Raw genomic sequence first — 25,745 nt, 5'->3', positions numbered from 1 at the left:
CATCTTGATGGTAGAGGAGGAAAGGAAATCCACTGGCTCTATCTTGCCATGAGGGCGTTTAGGTCAGCTTACAGCTCATCGCTAAATTAGATAAGCTTTTAGTGAAACAACCTTCTCTTTCAAACCTGTGATGCTTGACCTTGATATTAAACATACAAACATACAAAATTGGCACAGGAAAGTCATACTAATCTAGTTATTATTATTTTGCAGTAGGGTTACAAAATATTTCATTTTTAGTCATTGAAACCAACTGAATATCAGAGAAACCATTACAACTGAATATTACATTTACATGTATGCATTTGCCAGACTCTTTTATCAAAAGCAATGCATTCAAGCTATAGATTTTAACAGCATATGCTTACTGGGATTCAAACCCAAAACATTTTGCACTACTAATGCAATTCTTTTTAAACTCTAGATATGTGTAGATGACTCAAAACTGAACTAAAAAGACTGAATTTGATTTGGGCATGCTTGCACATTTTTTCCAACTGTATTTCAGAACTGAAAGTCTGAATCTCATAACCTCGTGTTTGTTTTGGGGGTTGAGGTCGTGGGTGGATATATTTGCGAAGATAGGCCCTGTGTGTGGGTGAAACATCTCAGAAAGGGTGCAGATGGACTGCTGGTGTCTGGCAGGCACCTGATGGTGTCTGTGAAAGGCAGAATCTAACACCACCTCCCCTACAGCGATGGCATGGCAGAGGCCCAAGGCAGACAGATCGTCTGTTCCTCTCAGCACAAGGTTAAGATCCTCCCTGGAGCTGGTGAAGGAGATGAGAGAGCACTGTACATTAAAACCTCAAGCCCCTATCTTACAGGTTTGAAACTCCCTTCAACTCACCTTGATGCCCTCGTCCTGATTTCCCATGATGCTTCACAACTCCAAAACACATCTGTTTGAAAGTGTTACAGTACATACAGGTTCCCAGAAATTGTTTTAGTCACTAGAAATAAAAAATGTCATATTAAATACAAAATATCAGCAAATGTGGTATTTTACTAAAGAGTTGTATTACAAATCACACAACAAATAAAATCTCTCATAAAAGTGAGAAAAGTCTATAATTTGCTTGAAAATGCCAGTTGGTTTGATATTGACATTTTCATCATAATGCCATTTTTAGCCACTTCCATGTGTGTTATTATGTAGTTTTGATGACTTTATAACAGACATGGGGACTTGTGACTTGTGACTTGACTTGACAAAAATTAAAATACTTGGGACTTGACTCGGACTTGGAAGTTAAAGACTCGGGACTTGACTTGACTTGAGACATGATGACTTGAATGACTTGAGTGTTAATCACATCATGTTTTCAGTTTAAATATAAAATATATAAATTATTTTAAAAAAATAAAGTCGACCCAGCTGGAGCACAGGCTGAGAATGGTGTTGTCATGACTGAATCACGACACTATCATTCGTCATGCCCTCTCGTACCTTACGCACACCACGCCCACTTAGATCAGATATCAACATGTCAGCCGGAGGGGTACGGAGGATCATCGCTTTCGGCTTCAACAAGATGGCAAAAGACGAACAGTGAGTTGCAAGAAATGCAACATTAAAATTACGGCCAGCCTCCAATTTCGTTCGGCAATTAAAGGGTAACTAAACCCCTGGTCAGAGCCTGACTCCACCCACTGGCAATATTTGAAAAATGCAAGAAAAGTGGGCAGATCCCAACGAAGATAGAGGGGACGAACTAAGCTCGTATCAAGTGTGTGGTGAGATCATAACAAGAGCGTGGTGAGCTTGAACCTGCTTACGTCACGAGTCATTTTTTGGACCCAACATCCAATGGGAAAATTCAACTGCAGTAGCCACCGTTCAACCTGAAGAGGGCAGCAATCAGACTTTTTTACACCATATATTGTAGTATTGAAACACTTTATATCCAAATGTCAAAAAAATTACTAAAATCAATGAACAGCACTAATAAAGCATCATTCTTACAGATCATTAACTAAAAAAAGTTGGTTTAGGGTTTAGTTACTCTTTAAAGAGCCATTATGCCCAGTAAGTGCTTGTCATTTTGTTAATATCTGGTTAGTTGGTAGTTAGCTAATGTAATAATAGCTAATGTAGCCCTCATCATACCGTGTTGGGGACAAATGTGGACAAAATAATTTTGATTTATTTTTTAAAATACTTATTTTTTTTAATACTTATTTTTCAAGTTTGCCACCTGAACACACACACAGAGAAAAATTACTTGCTTCTACAATGTTAGGGGCGGTTCACATGTCACGTCTTTTGCGTGCTCAAGTTCGTTAGGCGCGCGAACAGAAGAGGTGCGACGCGCTCATTTTTTCTGGGCGCATGTTTGAGAGAGAGAGAGAGAGAGAGAGAGAGAGAGAGAGAGAGAGAGAGAGAGAGAGAGAGAGAGAGAGAGAGAGAGAGAGAGAGAGAGAGGAGAAATTTAACAAAGTTTAATGTTGTACGTAAACTGTGTTTGAGAGAGAGGGAGGTGTTCAGAGAGGAGTCTGTTGGATGTTAAGCTGTTATTTGTTTTATGGACTCAATGTGGAAAATTTCAAACACGGTTGGCAGAAGTGAAAAAATAAATAATTTATGAAGTTACAATTTTGTTTGATTCCATGATGTATTTTATTGAACATGAGTATTTACAATGCAAATCCAAATTATTGTAATTTACTGATAGTTACTTACTGTATATCTTGTCACTTTATTAAGATCAGATTCTGCAGGTAAAATTACAATAATAAGGTGACTTGACTTGGACTTGACTTGACCTACTACAGGACTTGACTTGACATAGCCTGTGACTCGACTTGACTTGACTTGCCCAAGAAAAAAATTACTTGGGACTAACTTGAGACTTGAAGGTTCAGACTTGAGACTTACTTGAGACTTGCACATGTGTGACTTGGTCCCATCTCTGCTTTATAATAACATGGAGATGTATAAGTTTAGTAATATAGAAATATCCAAACGTCTGGCTACTGCAATACAACCATATTGCTGGATATTGAGAGTGAGAGAGAGAGACAGACAGAGAGAGACAACACATTGTGTTCAGTTAAAGTGCGTCTTCCCCCAGCCATACAGTCCAGAGGTGATGTTTTGGCTGTAAAGTGGGAAGTATTGTCAAAGCCTGTAAAGATAAGGTGATTTATGGCACAGAGTGTGAGGATAATAATCAAAGTGCCACAGGCGGAGCGAGAGAGAGAGAGAGAGAGTAGCAGCAATTTTTGACCAATGTGAACCTAAAGAGTTGAGTGAAAGAACACAGAACCAATATCCTGAATGAAGATTGGATATAGTGAGTATAACTGAGATGCTCTGGGTTAAAAGAACATGGATTTTATAAGTTGAAGGAAACGTTCATCCAAAATTAAAGTTCAAGATGCAAAAAAGGACAAAAAGTCCAATTAAAGTAGAAAGATATGATCTATGTCTGTTATATAAGTCGTCTTAAGCCAAATCTGACAGTTTTATGAGATTTAAAGGAACACACCACATTTTTTCAATATTTTACTATGTTCTTACCTAAACTTAGATGAATTAATACATATCTATTTTTATTCAATGCATGCACTTAATCTTTGTAGAGCGCATCGTGAATCTTTTAGCATTTAGCCTAGCCCCATTCATTCCTTGGGATCCAAACAGGGATGAATATCTAAGCCACCAAACACTTCCATGTTTTCCCTAAAGACGGTTACATGAGTAGTTACATGAATAAGTATGGTGGCACAAAATAAAATGTGGCGATTTTTTAAGCAGATTAAAAATGAGAACTATTTTGTATGGCGGAAGAGCATTTAGTTTGCAGCACTTTAACCTCGAGATGCAGTAACATCATCATTCCTGACTACTCCCACTTTTGCTCAAACTTTCCTCAATATTACTGCACCCGAGGTCGAAGTGCTGCAAACTAAGTGCTCTTCCAATATACAATATAGTTCTTATTTTTTATCCGCTTAAAAAATCTCCATGTTTTATTTTGTGCCACCATACTTACTCGTGTAACTATTCATGTAACAGTCTTTAAATAGGAAAACATGGTAGTGTTTGGTGGCTTCTAAATTCATCCCTGTTTGGATCCTAAGGAATGAATGGGGCTAGGCTAAATGCTAACACATTCACGACGCACTGTATAAAGATTAAGTGCACGCATTGAATAAAGATAAGAGAATAGAGTTTGGCAAATCGTAATTTACGAGATGGTTAAATCAAGTTAATTTATACGACCACATTCGTACATTTTTGTACAATTTGGTTTCATCCCGGTGAGGTTAGGGGTTAGCGTTTCATTATTGTTTTTTAATAATTGTACGTTTTTGTACAATTCATATCTTACGAATTTATAAGAATTAGCCAACGTGCAAATTCCCATGAGATCAGGCTGTTTTTTCACACAATACTTACGATCATAGAGGTGTCCAGTAACATTGCATGTCTAACAAACTTGGAAAAGAATGGATTGATAAAAAAACTTAATGTGGCGGAAACTAGTTAATATAGTTTTACATGTGTATTGTTTTTACAAAATCACATTAATTACCTTCAGAAGGCCCATTTTTACCCATTGAAGCCATGTGGATTACTTCTGTAAAGGATGGATGCACTTTTTAGGCCTGAAAGCCTTGGACCTGTTTTCTACCGTTATAAAGCTTGGAAGAGCGAGGACATTTTCTAAAATAACTCAAACTTTGTTTGTCTGCAAAGATTATGGACATATGTATCTCGGATGGCTTGAGGGTGAGTACACCATGGGAGAATTTTCATTTTTGGGTGAACTATCCCTTTAAGGGTGTTTTTAGTGAAATTTCACAAAGTTTAAATACTACTGTACATCCAGCATACAGCAGAAATAAAAATTTAGTGTGCCATTTCAAACCTGTATAAGATTTAACCCACCTCCTTTAACCCTAAAGATGTCTCGATCTGACACTCATCAGGAAAAGCCACCCTATTCTTGTCGATCAGACCATAATTGCCCCCTATTAATTTTTCCCATAATCCCCCCTTTTTGTGCCAAACTTCATTTCTCGCGTATGTTTACACAAGGCAGATATTTGCTTCTCCTCCTAGGGTTTTGGACACAAATGTAAGGCAGGGTAACCACCATGATTGTAAACCCCCCGCAGGAGGGTGATGAGGGCTACCTGACTCACATCCACAATAGACTGGAAGCCCACAGACGCTGACTCCGACTGTCAGCTCACAATACCAGCGGATTAAGATGCTAACTATCCACCCAACCCCGCATGACATGTTGACATGTTCCGCTAAGTGTGTTTTAAGGTGGATTTACGTACATTTGTTCCATTTCGAAGGAGAGAGGCGCTAAAAGCGTGTCGCTTGTAAAAGAGGACTCAATCCTTTTCTCTCAAATGGGCGGAGAGAAAAACTTTCATCCTAATGGCTACGGCGAGAGCTCGGAGTTTGGAAAGTTTAAGGGGTGACAGCGTTAAGAGTTTCAGGGTTTGTGAGAGCCCCGTCCTTAAGCAAACAAACAGAGAAGAATTTCCACCACTGTTGTTGCGCAGGTTTGACTGACAGCTCGGCATTGTGGTGGAGTCTGTCAGTAAAGACAGCGAGAGGTCATAGCGTGACCACCCCTGCTGATAGAGAGCTCCTCAGAGGAGATGACCTTACATACACTCTCTCTCACACACGTATATATACACAGACGGAGTCGGCCAAGACATCTGTCTAGCTTGTTTGCATAAAAAACAGCACATAATATGAATACACAATATATTTTTAATTTTCAATTTAAGACAATTTAAGTATGTACAGTCTGTGTAGAGCGATACGACAAGCCGAAATAACCGCAATTGCAAACACGCATATGGTTATGTTTGCAATAACTGAATGTTTTCAATACCTTGAAAAGTTATGAATGCACAATATATTTATTTTTTCTATTTAAGACAATGTTATTATGTACAGCCTGTGTAAAGTCGCATGTTATAAAATGGTTAGTTCCAATTCTTGATTTTGATTAGGTGTGCTTTATTCACGATAAAAACCGGCTATGACCGCTTCACCCAACGGTTCTGTTTATCAATGCATATATAGCTTTCATGCATATTACACATTGGAACACATTTTTTGTTCATGGTCAGGGATTATTTTTTCTAGCGGAAGGAATGCTTTTTATTGATTTAACTTCATGAAAGTTGCATTTATTTTTTTTACTTTAATATTGTGTGGTATCCGTTTTATAAAAGCAATAAGGTACTTGAGGCAAGTGCTGAATCGTGAATAAGTAATGGCTGAAGGGCGTTGTTAGGCACGACGCGAAGCAGTTACTTATTCACGATACAGCACAGCCTCTCGTGCCTTACCGCTTACATACACAGAAATAACCGCAATAATAAAAAGTACATACCGAAAAAGTTTGCAATAACCAAGGTTTTTAACTCTTTCCCCGCATTGACGAGATATCTCGTCAATTAAGAGAAAACGCTTCCCCGCCAATGACGAGATTTTCTGTCTTTCCGCAATACCGCTATTATCCACCAGGTGGATCCACCCTTCCGCAACTTTTTAAACCTGGAAGTATTGCCCTATGGCAAGCGGCTGCATGTCCGTGTCGGTTTTAAAGATCGCTCTGAATGGGATCTCTATGAAAAGTCCGTCACAAAAAATGGAATTATCTCTGCTTTTTGCTCAAAATGTGGTGTTTTTGCAGAAACCTACCCATATTCAAAAGCTGATTGCAAAAGAACCATTGAAGGTAGGATGAAACGGGGTTTTTTTTGTTTGAAAGCAGAGGGTCTGTTCTTTCATTTGGTATATTGTATGTTTATATATTTAAAGAAGAACATTTTCTGGAAGGCATTAAACTTTGGTGAAAATCATGAAAAACGCTGGCGCTGGCTGGCAACTTTTTAAAAAAACGCTGGCAGTGAAAGAGTTAATACCTTGCAAAGTTATGAATCTACAATATATTTGTAAATATCTATTTAAGACAATTTAATTATGTTCAGTCTGTGTCGAGTCGCACAACATTTTCTTCCTGATTAAATCAGGGTTCTTTTCTCCTAGGAGTTTTTTCAACCCCTAGGGCAGTGGTTTTTTTTAAACTGGGGGCCGGGGCCTCCAGGGGGGCCACGAGATGGTGCCAGGGGGCCCCAGTTTTATGACATTTTATGAAATACATTAATTTATCACGAATTCTCAGTAATTAAACCTAAAAAAATTAACGCTACTAACCAATGTTGAGTTTTAGAGCGTTTTTTTTGTCACAAATTTTCTTTGGGGGGCCGCGAAGGAATGCACCATAAACAAGGGGGGCCACACGGTGAAAAAGTTTGGGAACCACTGCCCTATGGAGTCAGCTGACATTGGCTTAACTTAGAACTCTCTTCTATACGTTACATTATTTCTACGCTTGCTAGTACGGTTTAATCTTAGCTGCTGTTTTTTCCTGCTTTTATTAATGTAATGCTACTTGAAACAATTTAACAATTGTGAAAAGCACTATATAAGTTGAATTGAATTAAATGGTACTTCTGCGTCGCATATTGAGTTTCTGCACGAGAGCGCCCTCTGGCTTTTGGATGTAGTGGTATTTCACCATAATTCATTGAGAAGCAAAGCAAGCATAATTGCACGGTTTATCGTTACATCCCTACACAATATATTTAACATTTTCTATTTAAGAAAATGTAATTATGTACAGTCTGTGTAGAGCCGCAAAGCACACCGAAATAACCGCAATACCCTGAAAAGTTACGAATGCACAATATGTTTAAATTTATTTGTTTAAGACAATTTAACTTTGTACAGTCTGTGTAGAGTCTGCAATTGAAATATCATTAATGTGCATATAACAATGGTTGCAATAATGGAATGGTTTTAATACATTGAAAAGTTATGCCAAAATGCACCCAAAAATGTGAAACATATATTTATAAAAATTTTCTGTAATTAAAAATATTTTTAAATTTGGAAATAAAGCATTAGCATAAATATTAGCATTTGTCTCGTGTAGCACTTTAGCCTTGAATAAACATGGTTTTATTTTACTGTGTACAAACTGTATATGGTTAAAGAAATATTTAACTTTCATAAAAAAATCCAGATAATTTACTCACCCCACATCGTTCAAGATGTTTATGTCTTTCTTTGTTCAGTAGAAAATAAAGTTTTTTGAGGAAAACATTCCAGAAGTTTTCTTCATATAGTTGATCTCAACAGTTTACAGTTTCAATGCACTTTAAAATTGCGGTTTAAATGCTGCTTCAAAGGCCTCTAAATGATCCCAATCGAGGCATAAGGGTCTTATCTAGCGAAACGATACTAATTAATGTATTTGTGTCAGTTTATTGTTTAAAATGGCCTGCAAGTGTGCGTTTCACATTTTTAACGCGTGACCTTTCGATGAGATAACGTAAGACGTAAGGTCACACTGGCGAGTCACACGGCTAGTGCAAGATGAGAAGTTGTGGAAGTACTTTTTTTTGTTAATTATTTCCATTGTTTCACTGGATAAGACCCTTATGCCTCAGTTGGGATCATTTAGAGCCCTTTGAAGATGCATAAACTGCACTGAAACTAAACTGTTGAAGTCCACTATATGGAAAATCCTGAAATGTTTTCCTCAAAAAACTTTATTTCTTCTCAACTGAACAATGAAAGTCATAAACATCTTGGATGACATGGAGGTGAGTAAACGATCAGAAATTATTTTTTTATTAAAGTTTAAAATGACATTAAAGCTACTCTGACACGGTTTTATATACATATAGCATCAGTGCACTGCAAATCCCTTTGGATGTCAAGCAAAAGCCTTATTACACTGTAAATGAATGCACGCACGGCATCTAAAAAAACAGAGCAGATTACAATTCATCAATTTTTAATAGTGCAAGTGTACATTTTCATAATTTATTACACATATAAATTATCCAGTACAAGCCTCTATAGCAAATAAGGCATCTCTATTTACAAAAATAAAACTGGACGCCAGGTGACATCAGACTTGCCCTCTCCAGTTTGGGCTTTTAGCACAAGTCATCATTAGCTGGGCCCTTGAAAGTTGAACCCCGACCCTTTACTGTGTGTGCATGTGTTTGTATGTGTGTGTTCACGGGCTGGAGCTGCTGTCTCGATGTATGAATGACACAAATGAAGCCTCGGACTGATCACATAAATCATACAGACATTTCGTAGACCACTTTGAAAGATAAACTTGTCATAAACTTCTATAAACACAAACTTTCATATATTTTGCATCGTTGTGCAGCCCCACCCATCAGCTGTGTGTGTGTGTGTGTATACATGTGAGCCTTGATACAGCAAAGCTGTTGGTGGTACTGTGTTGGGGTCAGGGGTCTTCATTCAGCACCCCGTCCCTGAGTCGAGCACACGTTACCCCCTCCCACCCATCATCCCCGGGTACAAATAAACCTGGTAGCGCAGTGCTCCTCTCCATCACCACGGCAACCTGTCACTCCGCTCTTAAGCTCATTAATCAGAGCCAGGGCAGATTAGACTTCAAACAAAAACAAACTCCACCAGTACCCTTCTTTCCAGCACACAAGCTCACTTGTAAATCAATGGCGTTCCCAAAAATCCAGTGCGGGCCTCTCTCATTTAAACTCCTAGCATGAATAGATGTATTAAACGATGCAAAATTTGGCCATGACCGCATCTTTACCATCAAGAACACAAAAGAAAAAGTACAGTAGTTTTCACCATTTGCATACTTTTATGGTTTTCTAAAACGATATGATACACATTCTTCCGTATGGAGACATGTGGATTAATCTCTTTTTCATATAATATTAAAAACGTTGATATCCTTCAAAAATTCGTCTTTTACTCATATTTTACTTAACCTCAAGCCAATCGTAGTTGTACATGCCTTTCTTCTTTTAGCCAAACACAGTCTTAATAAATAATAAGTTATATTAAATAATATTCTGTCGCTTTTTAGCTTTATAATGGCAAGTGGATAGTGCCCCATTTTTAAACCTCCACAAACTGCATCCATTCATCAAAAACAAATCCATACAATTATTCAATGTCTTCTGATGGGTTTTGTAAAACATTTTTATAAAAACTACGGCCGGAGGCTGACCTCGGACCCAGCGTTACAAAAACTCAGCGCTTTACCTCAAAAAGTATTTAATAAGTGTATTACTTAGTTTTGATGACTGGATTAAAAATGGGGCACCATCCGATACCACTATAAAACAGAAAAGAGCCAGAATTTTATTTAATATAACCCTGACTGCCTTCCGTTAGGATGGCTTGAGGGTGATTAACATACCGTATATGCAAATTTTAATTTTGGGGTGAACTGTTCCTTTAACATCAATTTTAAATGGTTTGAAAGTAAAGAGGAAGTGTTACAGATTTCCAAATTCAACTTTTGGGAATAGCTGCCGTGTAAGTGCCCTCAAAGCGGGCGGCAGCACCGTCGGCCGAAGCTATTAGCCAAATACACAAACAACAGATAAGCTAAACCTACGAAACGCAGCACGCTCGGTAAGCCTTCAATTCATCTTAAACTCAGCCGGTGATTAACTGTGACTTAAACTCGTAATGACTTAATGGTTCACACTTCATCCTTCCCATGTGTGACTAAAGATCAGTGGGAAAAGGAAGCTAACACTGCCACCTGCAGGGCAATTGCGGCACTAACAAAAGCACAAATGTCCTCTCCAGGCCTTGTGTATGTTATTACAGTGTACTCTCTGCTCCGCCTGTGCTCTTGGGATCTTCCCGAAATCCTGGACTAAACAAGCGCTCACTCTGTCCACGACCGGGCTCTGCGTTTGAGTGACACGCTGCTGGCCGAGTGTTTGTCTACGTTCCTGGGAAATGGGCTGGTGTCACCGTTGCGACGGGCCTATCCCATTCATCAGTGTCAAGGCTGGCGCATGACTAATGGACAGGAAGTACAGCCGGAGAAACAACAATATTTGCAGAATATATTTTAGAAACATTAGGCCGCTTTTTCTTACGCTTCTCATTTCAGCAAACCGTAATGGGGTCTTAATCCTGATTTATGGACGTGTTTATCTCTTCGCAGCGGCGCTTGTGGTTGGTGTTGCTCTAACCTGGATCTCTGTAGTGTAAACACGAGGACCTTATTGGATTATCTTGACCAACGGTAGAAAGCTTGCAGAAGTCTCCTGGATTTGGTGTGAAAACAATGATTTACAGTTGGGGTATAGGCGTTACTTGTTAGAGCCGGAATGTGATATAATTGAAATGCAGACCTACACTGTAGCAATCATATTTATATATATAGTAGTAAAATTAAATATTGGAGTGCTGCTGTGATGGATTTGCATTGGTTGTGTGGCTTAAAGGTCAAAGTTGCGTGTGCGGAGAAAGCCTTCCTGTATACCTAGAATCTTGTTTCATTTTGTATCCCTGTATGACCTCACAATAATCTCTCTCTCTATCTCTGTTGGTCCCGTGTGCTCGAAAGATCAGGGAGGGGATGCTTAACCTCAGCAGCCCGTTACCATGGCGTCCAGACCCGAGCGTTTGGTGATATTAAGTTTGGTCAGCTCCTCGGCACAGGTGGGATGTATCCCGACCGTATTTCTCAGATGGGCGTAGGTGAGCCCACACCTGTAGATTTAAAGACACAGACTCAGTATTTATCCATTTATAGCTGTTTAACACTTAGTGTGCATGTAATGAAACACTGTAATCTGATTTGATCTCGAGTACAGAGGATGCAAACTTACTGGAAGCCCAGAGAAAAGCCTTGTGTGACCTCACCGGCGTTCGGCCCGGTGAAATGCAGACCCAGTACACGCTGCTCAGCTTCCCTTAAACAAACCACCTGAAAGAGAAAAAAATAGGTATTAATGTACCCCTTAAGACCCTGTGTCCATTTTATAGGGACTGATTGATCCCTGATCAACCAAAAACAAATGATGACCTATAACTTAATCTGAGAAAGCAGAACATTAGGCAATGCAAATGATGTAGGTTCGAATGTTGTAGGTTACCTTAATGTAGCATTGACTGGCATCTCTTAGGGCCACTGTGAACTCCAGCGGTTTGTAGAATGCATGGTACACCTGTTAAATCAGACAACACAGAGACGCTGTGATAAACTTCTGAATCATCAGGTACTTAAGCGTGTCATTTCTGAACAAGCTGCTATTATGGTTACAGCGCTAAACATTTTTTTTCCACTGAAATCCTCGATACCGAACGCGCTTAAGAGTGCACGTCCAGGTGTGCCGGCACACGGCTGTCAGGGCCAATGGGATACTTCGCTCAGATCGTCTCTCATCGACCTCTACAAGAATCAATCAGCCATCCTACAGACCTGTCAATCAAATCTGATTCACGCCTAAAGCCACACCCCCCCTAAATGCTTTGGGTCTGAGAGCCGTGCAGGTGTGCAAGTAGTGTTGCTAGTGATTCATGTTTACCATTTTGGTTTTATAGCGGAAGTTGAAATTGTTATTGAAAATACAGATCGTGTAATATAAAACACGTGGTGTTTACCTCAATCTGGTCTTTGCCATATCTTCTTTCGGCCGCTTCTTCAGACAGACCGACAGAGCCGTACTCAAGAGGAGTGAACACTGCAGTGGCCACCTAAACACAAAGTGAAACATACAGTAAAAAAAATACACATGCAAAATATGTTACACATTAAAAAATCCAAATAAATGCATCACATAACTAGATAATAATACACATATATTAAAAAATCTTCTACCATTTAAAGTAAAAAAAGATATTAAATAGTATTTATTCATATTCTTATATAATATGTGACCCTGGACCACAAAACCAGCCATAAGTAGCATGGGTATATTTGTAGCAATAGCCAACAATACATTGCATGGGTCAAAATGATTAAATGAAGATAAAGTAAAGTAAAGACCATGTTCCATGAAGATGTTTTGTAAATTTCCTACCATAAATATATAAAAAATATTTATCATTAGTAAAATGTTTTGCTAAAGACTTCATTTGGACAACTTTAAATGAGATTTTCTCAATATTTTGACTTTTTTGCAGCCTTAGATTCCAGATTTTAAAATGGTAATATCTTGGCCAAATCATATCCTAACAAACCATACAGCGTTGGAAAGCTGATTTATTTAGTATAAATCTCAACTTCATAAAATTGACCCTTATGACTGGTCTTGTGGTCCAGGGTCACATACATTCTACATGTTACATATAGTTTAATAGTGCTGGGCAAAGATTAATCGCGATAAATTGCATAAAACAATAAAAGTGACTCTTTGCATAATATATGTGTGTACTGTGTTTAATTATTATGGATATTTAACCACACACACATACATGTATTCATTTTCGAGATTTTTTTTATATATAATTTTTTATATATAATTTTAAATGTATATATCATAAAGAATATATAAAGAATATATATATATATATATATATATATCATAAAGAATATATAAAGAATATATATATATTTTTATATATATATAAAATATATATATATATATATATATATATATATATATATATATATATATATATATATATATATATATATATATATATATATATATATATTTTATATATATATAAAAATATATATATATTGTATGTGTATATATGTATGTATATGTATGTATGTATATATATATATATATATATATATATATATATATATATATATATATATATATATATATATATATATATATATATACACACACACGCACGCACGCACGCACGCACGCACGCACGCTAGCACGCACGCACGCACGCACGCACGCACGCACGCACGCACACAAACACGCACACACACACACACACACACACACACACACACACGTAAATGTTTCTTAAATACATACATGAATGTGTCTGTATTTTTTATATACATAATAATGTTATAATAAGGTATATTATGCAAAAAAAATCACTTTTATTTTGTAAGCACTAATTTTTATATATGTGCATAGCAAGAAATACTATAGAAGAAAGATTCCCAAAACCAAATATATATATATATATAAAATGTATACCTGTTTATTTTTTATTACATTTTTTTGAATTATCATTACTGTAATAATAAATGGTATATTTTTATTTGTTTTTGAGAATGTATTATCCTTAGAATTAAGCGACTGTAATGGAGTACACAATTTCTTATTGATTACATTTTTCTTAAATCAGCACTAATTAAAAGCAGTGCATAAAATACTGATCTGTGTAACCAGATATTTATGTAATGCTTGTAGTAATGCCACACAATTGCTAAGATATTTTTCCAATACAATAATCAGTGGTGGAAATAGTTGAGATTTCCTCAAGAAACTCTAGTTGGGGACACGCTTTATATTTTTAAATCATATATGGAAAACCCCTACGCTATGTCCCAAGCTGATACTCTCTGGTGAATGCGCATTGGACGTTACCGCAATCCCAATGAAATTAAAATAAAAAACTGTAATTTATTTTGGAATATAGTTTTTTTTTTTTTTTTACAAATGACTTATCTTTGAGCTTTATTATTTAAAAAAAACATGTGCCCTAATAATCTTAAACAAAAATGCAAATCTCGTCCACTCTCTGAAACAATCTCTTTACTCCGGTCATATGGTATGGCAGGTGGGCGGAGTCCAGGAAAAAAAAAAAATCGCACGCAACAATTAGCAAATAGCAACACGAACTTCACGATCCAATCAGTTCGCGATGGACGAATTTAAGTCCTGGCTGTCCTGCCGCACTGTGCAAAAGTCTTAGGCCACCACCACCAGATTTGTTATTTTAAGACCATCCATATTTATTTTTCAATCTATTTTATTACGATACAAACAGAAAATGCAGAACATATGTACAAAAAATAAAAATAATAATTTTCAGGACTAAATGTCTTCTTTAGGCATTATCGGTGTTTAGTGTGAACTCTCTTGGCACTAAACACATCTTGAGCGTTTGAGAGCAGAATGAAGTAAAAAATGTATTTAAAATTAGAAAGAGATCCTGCGGTTTCCTGCTATTGCTCAAGTGGAAGGGGAGTTTACCCTAAAAACGTGACACATCCGTTTACATTTTTATACAGTTTTTAACACTATATACACATTTTCTGTATTTTCTGGATGTATTATATTAAAGAGACTGAGAAACAATAATATACGATCACTGTAACATTGCAAAAACAACAAATACAATTCTGTCATGACGGCCTAAGACTTTTGCACAGTACTGTACGTCACCACAGACAAAATAAGACAGTCGCTACTTCTGTTTCATGGCGCCTTTAAATAAACAAGTGCTATCCCTAAATACACTTTTTAACTACACTTAATAGTAAATGTACTATTTTCACGCACTTATTTTGTAGCTAATATACCAATATACTAAATTTGTCTTTAGTATTTCTTAAGATTAAGTTATGAAAATCTAAGTGTACACAACTGTGCTATTTTGAGACACCATTTATTTTAATACACTTAAAAATTTATTTAAGTATTACTGGTATTGTTTACTTATTCAGGTGCCCTAAAGTACTACTAAAGTAGAAATTTACTTTAATTAGTACATTTGTACCGTAACTTTACAACTTAATTATATACGTGAATGACAATATGAGTTGTTTCGAAAAACTAGTCATTTAGAGAACTTCGAGGTGACCTCATGGCTACGGTCATGGTTGAAGTGGACTATCGAAATAAAGTGTAATCCCCCATTATAATAATTAAATTTGCATAGTGTTTGATGCTTATAACATGAAAAAAAAGGGGAAATCCTCTATATTTTTAATTCCCCCTTGAAATTTACTTTCTGGATTCAGCCCCCCCCCAAATCCCAGCTGTGAAAGTAATACGAAAAAATGTGCCTAATACCCATGCAAATACAAACGGAGAAACACAAAGTGTGTGTATGCGTAACAACAAACTCACGTTTTCATAGTTCATGAGCTCAGTGGATTGGCCCACCAGTCTGCGGGCCAGGAGCTTTCCGGCCCTGATGGCAGTCGGGGTCAACTCAGGACGACCCTAAAACACAGAGCGTGTTTCGACCATGAAACATTTACACACGTACACAGATGTTTTCAATGGCAAATCCAGCCTACAAATACCAAGCAGCTTGCCGGGCTCCACATCTGAAACGGTTTAAAATGCAATTAAACACAATGCGAAGCAAATTGCGTCGTGGTTAAGTGTAAATCTAGCTGCGATTAGTCCGATCAGACGTTTCGGAGATTAACATCAACTCGATATCACACGGCTGTCAGTCACGATGATGATTACAGTGCAAAGGTGGACGGCTGCCAATCAGTGCGTTGGAAAAAAACTCGCTTACATGCCTACAGTAACAACACAGGAACAAGCAGCGCCGGCAGGCGAATTCTCATTCACTGACTAATGGCAAAAGCAACCTGTCTGATAACTTCTGCACATCCTGCTGTCCAAGAAAACGCCTCAGGAGTTTGGCTCCGTGTACGGACGCCACCCAGACAGCCAGGTGCAGCACAACAGTGCACTTTTTATTTAAAAGTGATGTAGTAGTATAGACTAAAAAAACTCTTCACTAGTTTTGTGAAGTTACACAGCTGCTTATGAATGACAGGCAGCTGGGATATTTGATCCAGGCAGCCAGTTGTGTCGGAGATGTTACAGGTCATTGACCTTCCAGCATAATGATTGAACTGACAGACAGGAATATGCTGTAGCTCTGTTGCTTTCCAGCTGGGTTGTGCATGTGTGCGTGTGTGTGTTCCCGAATAAGCACCATTATTCCCACGTGTGTATTTCTATCAATCCTCAACCAATCGTACCTCAGCGATGTCCCCGATAGCGTAAATGTTTGGCACTGATGTTGCTTCGTCAGCGGCCACGATTATTTTCCCGGATTCTTTGTTGATCTCCACCCCGACCTGTTCCAAATTGAGGGTCTTGGTTTCGGGTGCTCGGCCTAAAGTAAAAAAACAGAAAGCAATGACAGGTAGAGTGATATACTGGAGGCGTGCGGGTCGGGAAACTGTTCACTGTTTCTGACCACCTCAGCCTGTCGGGGGATTGCGAGGGGTGGGTTAACGCTTTAAGATTAGAGGGTAAAATCTTATCCCGAGATTACAAAAGAAAACAAATGCACAGCTGGGGAGAGAAGTGTGTGAATGTGTGTGGTTTCAGTAATATGGAGACCTGGAAGCATATCCCATCAGCCACCTGGGGCCTGCGGTGTCATTTCTGTCACTTCCTGTCGGAGGGCTGAGAGAGGCTGTCGACGCTCGTCCATCTCCCCCCTCCATGGAGTCTGAGACACACACAAATGCACAGACTGGCCAATCACGCCGGCTTCGTAGGTATGACAATAAACAATGTTTGCAGCAGAAGCCATGTAGATGCTATCAGCCTGCAAGAACAACAAACCCTAAAGCCCCTTTTCCTGCCTCCAAGTCAGAAATAACTTCCTCCTGCTCCGCCACAACCAGACCTGAGCCGGAGAGACGTGTGGGTATGTGTCTATCACTCCAAGTGAGTGAGAACGAGAGATTTAGAGGGAGAAAAGGAAATGCTTCACTGTTAAAGGTCACTTTTTTGGTCAAGTCTTGTGATAGGCCGGTCTTGAAGTTTATTGTCTTGGAGACTAATTGGTTTTGGTGAAATGGTACACAAATGTGACCAGGGCTTGACATTAACACCCACTAACGCACCAAATGCGGGTAGATTTCACCTATTGCGGGTAAGACAGCCACTCCCACTAGACACTTAGGCGGGTTGAATATCATTTTTTAACTCTTTCCCCGCCAGCATTTAAAAAAAATTCCCAGCCAGTGCCAGCATTTATGATTTTTACAAATGTTTAATGCTTTATAGAAATTTTTCTTCTTTAAATATATAAACATACAATATATTACATAAAAGTACAGACCATCTGTTTGATTCATCCGATCTTCATTTGTTCTCTTTTATTACCTCTCAGATATGGGTACGTTCTTCAAAAATCAAAAAAATTGAGCAAAAAATATGAAATAATTGGATTTTTGTAAAGGGCTTTTCTTAGAGATCAGATTCAGAACGATGATCAAAACATACACAAAGTTTTTACTGTTTTTGGATCAGTGGATGCTTCAGTGTTTTTATAAGTTGTGTAAAAGCATCACCTAGTGAATAGTTGCGGATATATGGATTGCCGTAAAAACTTATCATTGGCAGGGAAGTGTTTTTCTTAATTGACGAGATAACTCGTCAATGGCGGGGAAAGAGTTAATTGTAGTTTTCTTAAAAGTCATGTGAAATAATGAACAATGGGCAGTATGACACTACAAAACTACAAATCCCATGAGCACTCCTTGCACTAAGTGCAACATAGGGGTAGAGAGCTCGAGCACTGAAGGATTTGCAAACGCCTAGGACGCAGTTTGAGCGCACATACGCACACTTCAGGCTAAGCCAAAGATTTGCGATTGCGATACGTTCTGGCCGTTTTAATTAAAGGGGCACTCCACTTTTTTGAAAATATGCTCATTTTCCAGCTCCTCTAGAGTTATATATTTGATTTTTACCATTTTGGAATCCATTCTGGCGGTACCACTTTTAGCATAGCTTAGCATAATCCATTAAATCTGAGTAGACCATTAGCATTGCCCTTAAAAATAACCAAAGATTTTCAATATTTTTCCCCATTTAAAACTTGACTCTTCTGTGGTTACATTGTGTACTAAAACCACCGGAAAATTAAAGGGATAGTTTGGCCAAAAATGATATTAAACCCAGGATTTACTCACCCCCAAGCTGTCCGAGTGGCATATGTCCATCGTTTTTCAGACAAACACATTTTCGGATATTTTAGAAAATGTTTTAGATCTTTCAGTTGATTAAATGTAATGTTACGGGATCCACGACCTTCAAGTCCAAAAAAAGTGCGTCCATCCTTCACAAATTAAATCCAAACGGCTCCAGGATGATAAACAAAGGTCTTCTGAGGGTAATCCGCACGGTGTTGTTGTAGAAATATCCATATTTAAAACTTTATTAACGTAATTAACTACCTTCCGGTAGCGCCGCCATCTTAGACTCCTCTGTATTCAGGAGAGAGTATTAGCGTAGTGTACGCACTTTTCTTAGTGACGTATGTCAAATTCGTAGGGCGGGGGCACAGAGCAGCAGCAGAGTAGCCTCCGTAGGCTGCGTAAGCTCTCATCCTGAATGCGGACGCGACTAAGATGGTAGCGCTACCGGAAGGTAGTTAATTACGTTAATAAAGTTTTAAATATGGATATTTCTACAACAACACCGCGCGGATTACCCTCAGAAGACCTTTGTTTATCATCCTGGAGCCGTTTGGATTTATTTTGTGATGGATGGACGCACTTTTTTTGGACTTGAAGGTCGTGGACTATGGGTGGACCCCGTAACATTACATTTAATCAACTGAAAGATCTAAAACATTTTATAAAATATCTAAAAATGTGTTTGTCTGAAAAACGATGAACATATGCAACTCGGACAGCTTGGGGGTGAGTAAATCATGGGTTTAATATCATTTTTGGCCGAACTATCCCTTTAAATAGGAAAAATATCAAAACTCTTTGGTTATTTTTTAGCGTGATGCTAATGGTCTAATCAGATTCAATAGATTATGCTAAACTATGCTAAAAGTGGACCCGCCAATCCCAGAGATCAGCTGAATGGATTTCAAAACGGTAAAAATCAATGTTTAACTCAAGGGGAGCTGGAAAATGAGCATTTTTCACAAAAGTGTCCCTTTAAAAGCTCAGCACAAATCTCATAGGGTGCGTCCAGTATTTTGCGAAGGCAAAGGAAACCCACAAGGAGAGAGGTTTGCACTCTCGTATCATATTAATGTACTTTTGTGCAACAATATTGCCCTCTCAACACACAAGACATGAACTGTTTTTAAACAAACAATGAAGCAGATGACATCATATCTTAATGGATGAGCATACCCTTATCATACTCCACTGCAGACAGGTAATGTGTACTGGGCTGCTGAACGATGTACAATGCTGAAAAGGGCTTCGTTTCTGACTGGCACAAACAAGTTATCTTATTTTTCTTTACTTTTTAGTATAGAGATTTTTTTTCTACTTTTCAGCACAGTATTAGTAGTTTTTTTTTTATTAACTTTTTTCACAAACTACATCAGCCTTCCCAAAAAAAGGAGTGAAAGACGTCTTTGTTTTACACCACATTCCAACAGCCATGAACCCCTCCGAGATATCCTTTACAACCAAGGAGCGTCCTTGACTTTGGTGCAAAGGCGGCCTAATAACAGTGAGAACATGCATTTTATTGGTTCATCCCAAGTACAGAGGCTGAAACGATAATTACTGTAAACTGGTAAAAGCACGAGTATCTGCGTCAGACTGGAGCGGGGCATTCCTGCGATACCCTTCCTGTCTCTCCTTCTGTCTGTTTGGGCTCCTGGAACTTCGCTGGGCATTGTGAAGGCTGGACACAACAACAGAGAGCCGCTGATAAGGACGAAGCCTGAGAAATCAGACCCCACGCCTGCTCTCATACACACACGGACAGCTGGCCCTGATAATGCATAAGAACAAAGCATGGTGTTGTACAACTCTCAAGGCCAACTTGCTAATAGACACAACAATCTGCCTGGCAAGATTTTAATTGAGTCTTATCGACTCGCGGGTCCAACAGAAGAATAGATAAAACAACAGCGCCGATTAAGGTCATGCAAACGTTTTTCTTTTATCTGGGAAAGCCCATAAACGATTTAAGTAAAAACTGATACAAGTTTATTCCTTATTACTCAAATTTCGCATCTCTTTTATCATAAACGCTTCCGACGAGTGTGCAGCAGGCAAGTATTTTGATAAGACGCATGATGCATATGGTTCAACTGATGCAAAAAACACATATTTTGACATGACGAGCAACACACGACACTCCTAGCACGTATTTTGAATTTGCGCCCCTCGGAAGAGAAGTCACCGGCCGCCACTGTGTGCATGTAAACGTGCTTAATTATAGAGAAACAGCTGATGGTGTGTTTAAATAACAGCATTGGCGTGGGCAATAAACCAGTTGGTATGACAAACCGGTAGAAGTTAGTCAACCGGTAAAAATTTTGGACTATCATCTCTATAGAGGTTGCACACCTACTTCACATTGCTGTGCACATGTTCACGAAAACGTAACATTTGCACACATATTTAAGTACTGCAGTTTTAAAACAAGCACGGCAAAAAAAGACTTTCTTACTTAGTAATTTTGTCTTGTTTTCAGTAAAAATATCTAAAAAAAATTTTTTATTAAGATTTATTTTCTTGATGAGCAAAATTACTAGTTTTTAGACCAAAAAAATTAAATTTAAGTGAATCTGTCCTTATAACAAGCAATGGAACAAGAAAATTTTTCTTGAATTAAGTGTTTATGAAAAAGTAAACTTACCTAATTTATAAAAAAAAACTGAAGCAAAAAATTATTTATTCAATTGTTTTGATAGTCATTCTGAATATGATCTCCAACAAAATCCCTTCACAAAAATGCAATGATTTCAGGTTTTTGATAAAAAAATATATAAAATATATATTTTGAAGAAAAATACCCATATTTAAGAGCAGAGAAAAAATAAAGATAGTATGAAACAGTTCTTTTTTCCCGTTTTGTTTGTTTGTTTATTGTTTATTTGAAAGCAGAGGGTCTATTCTTTCTTTGATGCATTTGCATGTTTAAATATTTTTAGAAGAAAATTTTCCTGGAAAGCATTATGTGAAACTTTTGTGAAAAGCACAAAAAATGCTGGCGGCAACTTCTCAAAAAAAAAAAGGCTGGCGGGGAATGAGTTAATAACATAAAATCCTTATTACAAAAAAACTCTACCGTGATCGTTATCATGATATAAAATGAATCCTATAATAAGATTTTGATATAAGATTTTGGTCATATTGCCCACCCCCATAACATCGATGTACTTTTTTTTTGCATTTTTGAAAAGTCTTGTGTAAAGGCAACAATGCTGCCAAAAAGATCCCTGTTCATATGGATTTGCGAAAACGATAAAAAATTATGTATGTTGAAAGCCAGGCCAGTACTTTAGTCAGTATGATAATACTGTTTTCATGAACCTTGTTTAAAAAAAAAATAGCATTTTCAAGCCATCGAATCGCATTAAATGACTGGCCACACTACATTAAAAAAGTTTTGCATTATTACATTTCCATTAACATTAACGTTTTTATTCTAGTTTTTTATATACTTTAAATAAGCTTTTATTTTTAGCAGGGCTGTCAGCGTTAACACTTTAGCGAATAATTCATTAATAAATTAAAATAATACATTTGTTAATAATGAAAATAATAAATCTCAATTTTTTTATTTTATATTGCTTAACACTGCCATATAAGTTCAATATTTTTTATTTCAGTTTTAGTTTCAGGTAATAATTCAATGCCTAAATGATTACTAAGGTACCAAATCAAATTTTTGTTTTTACTTGAAATAATATTCATACTTCATTTTTAATCACTTTAAAAAATATATATTCGGTTTAATAGTTTTAGTTCATAATAATAACCCTGCATGTATATGCCCCCCAGTAAAAATGATGACCTACATAACTTTTACAGGCTTATCTTTTTCATAAAAAACGGTCCCCTCAATAATTTTTTCCTAATTACTAGTTTAATAAGTAATACAAAGACAGTAAATGTACATTATTTCCCTTCTTCAAGCCTCATAAAAGCACGACATCAATGGAGGAAATGTTGCACTTCCTGGTTTTAATCCAGCCACCTGCAGAAGGACGCAGCTCAGAGGAAGAACGGAAGGGTGGAAGAGACGAGAAGAGAAATGAATCTGCTCCATTAGTTGCCATGAGGGAGATTAAAAATGCTTGTGTTATGGGTTTCCACTGAGACAACAGATAAGGCAGAAACACAGCATCCTCTCTATGGTCCTGTTATTCACCATGCCAACAGCCAACACTTACTGTATGACCTTTCGTTTCACTGACCAATAGATGATATACGTCACGGAAAAACTAAAATAACTATTGCACAATCCTATTTTATACATCAATAAAAAAACATAATGGCTGAAATCCATGATGTGTGAATAAAAACATGTTAGCGCATGATATCATATCCAGTTGCTGCCAATATACAGCATGCAGAAAGTCTAGTGTGACCACTACTTGCTTATTATTACACAACTGAGCTCATAAGTTTACATACCCTACCTAAATTCATACTCTGTACTTTACCTGAACAATAAATGGCTGTTTAGTTTTGTGATAGTTGTTTAAGAGTCTCTTGTTTGATCTGGGCCATTAAAGTGTCTGCTGGTCTTTTTTTTCCATCATCTTCTGCATATCTGACCTCTTATTTTATTTTATTTTCCAAAAAATATTTTGTATTCAATATTTGGAAGACCCCCACAAATACCATCATGGACCCCCAGACCCATGGTGTTGACTGTTACTACAGTATTTTGCTTTAAGATCTTATCTTTTATTTAGTATTGCTCTTCAGAAGCTTTTGAGTTGTCTGAATACAAATTTATTCCACATTTATCAGGGTCACGGAAAACCTGGAAATACTATATTAGGGAATTTCTAGGACCAGAAGTGATCAAATCAATAATAAATAAAAAAATTCTAGTTATTCTAGTCATTACGTCTAGTAACACTTAACTTGAAGGGGTGTTCATAAGACTGACATGACACGTGTCATGAAAATAAAGGAGATTTTATGCACATTTATGACAACTGTCATTTAGTATCATTTGTTCATGTCCTTTTTTATTGACATTGTTTGAGATGTCTTTGTTGTGACAACTTGACATAAACCAATAGTTCATAACTTAATCTGTCTTAATCTTAATAAATCTGTCATAAACATGACATAGCAGAATAATGATCAAACTTAAATATAAATATAAAAAATACTTAGCTTAAAGGGTTAACATAACATTAAACTTCCATTTAAATGTCATTAAGTGTCAATACTGTCAAATAATTTTAAATACCTAAACAAAATGCCACAGACACGTCAAAATATTATACTTAACTTGAACAGAACTTGTTCTTCCTCACACAGAGGGTTCTGAAATTTTCTGACAAACTAACAAAGCATTTAATTAATTTTATTTAACGTATATATGGACCCACCGCTGCATGTCTAAACCCATTATTGTATTGTTTTCATTTAATTTGAGGTGTATTGTTCTCCAGAATGTAATAAAATATAATTTTATCAATTTTAATTATTATTATTATTATTATTATTAAATGATTGATTTTATTTGTTAAACACATGGAGGAAACTTAAAAAACATTATGAACAAAATAATATCAATGACATTGTTATAAAACTATTTGACAGAGTATTAAAGGGCCCATGTCAAAGGACTTTTTTAAGATGTCAAATACATCTTTGGTGTCCCCAGAGCACATGTGTGAAGTTTTAGCTCAAAATACCATATATATATAATTTATTATAGCATGTTAAAATTGCCACTTTGTAGGTGTGTGCAAAAATGTGCCGTTTTGGGTGTGTCCTCTAAAATGCACATGTGCAGATCAAGTGCAAACACTGATCACAATGATGGTGGTTTGTTGAAATTGAAACTCAATTGTTCTGTGAATTATTTTCTCTCTGCACTAAATGGCAGTGCTGTGGTTGGATTAAGGGGTTGGATTATTATAATAAGATCTCCTTATGACATCATAAGGAGAGCCAAATTTCAACGACCTATTTTTTCATGTGCTTGTAGAGAATGGTTTACCAAAACTAAGTTACTGGGTTGATCTTTTTCAAATTTTCTAGGTTGATAGCATCACTAGGGACCCAATCATAGCACTTAAACATGGAAAAAGTCAGATTTTCATGTCATGGCCCCTTTAACACTTAATGACATTTTAATGACAAATTATATTTGTACCACTGTAGTTGAGGTCAAGAAAAATATTCATGACGCTGTTATAAAATAATTTGAAAAAATTTTGAGTATTAAAACTTAATTACAAATTCTTCAGTTTGTATCACTGGTAAAAAGTGGTCAGTTATGTTGTCTTATTAATGTCAAGTTGTAATGTCAAGTTATGATGTACTGGTTAATGTCAAAGACATCTCTACATTAAAAATGACAATTGAATGAATGACACTTAATGGACATTGTCCATAAAATCCCCTTTATGTTCATGGCACGTGTCATGTCATGATTATGAAGGTGTTATGTCAGTCTTATGAACACCCCCCCTTCAAGTAAAGTGTTACCTTACGTCCTTTACAAACCACTTAACCTGTCTACCTTCGGTGCTTCGGGAATCGCACCATATGTCACGACAGATCTCTAAACCTCCATAAGACAAACACAGAAAAGGAAACCGAAGTTTCATCCTCACTGTACACCTTCCATAACCCCTCTTACACAATCAATAAATAAACCAGCACCAGCCAGCCGGATGTTCCTATATTCCTCTCATTGTCTCTGTTACCGGAATGAGAGAAATCAGATGAGTGAAAGAGAGTCGAGGTGGCATCTGCGGACAGAGATGCTGAGGGATGAGAACAGAGGAAAACCTCAACGGCTCTGGGTGTGTTTCCGTACGGAGAGAGGGACGATTGTGACAGGAAAACCCACAGCGAGAGAACAAAGCGACCCCGGGGCCACTGGTGCATCCTGGTAGTGTAGCACAGATCTCTGTCAATGATTAACACTTCCCCAGATAATTCCATCCCTCTTTCTTTATTACCCTGTTTTTGGGCCTGATGGTCCCTGTTTTTGCTGACACGGCTCAGTACGAACACCAACAGGTGTGTGTGTATTATGAGGATTTA

The 25,745-nt window shown here is 37.2% G+C and overlaps 1 protein-coding gene across 1 annotated transcript in view; it reads right to left on the bottom strand.

Moving 5' to 3' along the window:
• Positions 1 to 8,824: 8,824 nt before the first annotated feature.
• The window catches only part of txnrd2.2 (thioredoxin reductase 2, tandem duplicate 2), a 30,020-nt gene continuing 13,099 nt past the window's right edge, over positions 8,825 to 25,745 (bottom strand). Inside the window, exons 13-18 of the mRNA XM_065250856.1 lie at positions 16,752 to 16,888; positions 15,874 to 15,969; positions 12,479 to 12,571; positions 11,971 to 12,042; positions 11,704 to 11,801; positions 8,825 to 11,584 (exon numbers count right to left, since the gene is read on the bottom strand). Coding sequence (XP_065106928.1) covers positions 11,461 to 11,584; positions 11,704 to 11,801; positions 11,971 to 12,042; positions 12,479 to 12,571; positions 15,874 to 15,969; positions 16,752 to 16,888 — 620 coding nt within the window. The 3' untranslated portion in view covers positions 8,825 to 11,460. The remainder of the gene's footprint in view (positions 11,585 to 11,703; positions 11,802 to 11,970; positions 12,043 to 12,478; positions 12,572 to 15,873; positions 15,970 to 16,751; positions 16,889 to 25,745) is intronic.

Source organism: Paramisgurnus dabryanus, chromosome 5, assembly GCF_030506205.2.
Source record: "Paramisgurnus dabryanus chromosome 5, PD_genome_1.1, whole genome shotgun sequence".
NCBI lineage: Eukaryota > Metazoa > Chordata > Actinopteri > Cypriniformes > Cobitidae > Paramisgurnus > Paramisgurnus dabryanus.
The sequence above is the reverse complement of the archived record's forward strand: the minus strand, read 5'-3'. Positions and strand labels throughout refer to the sequence as shown.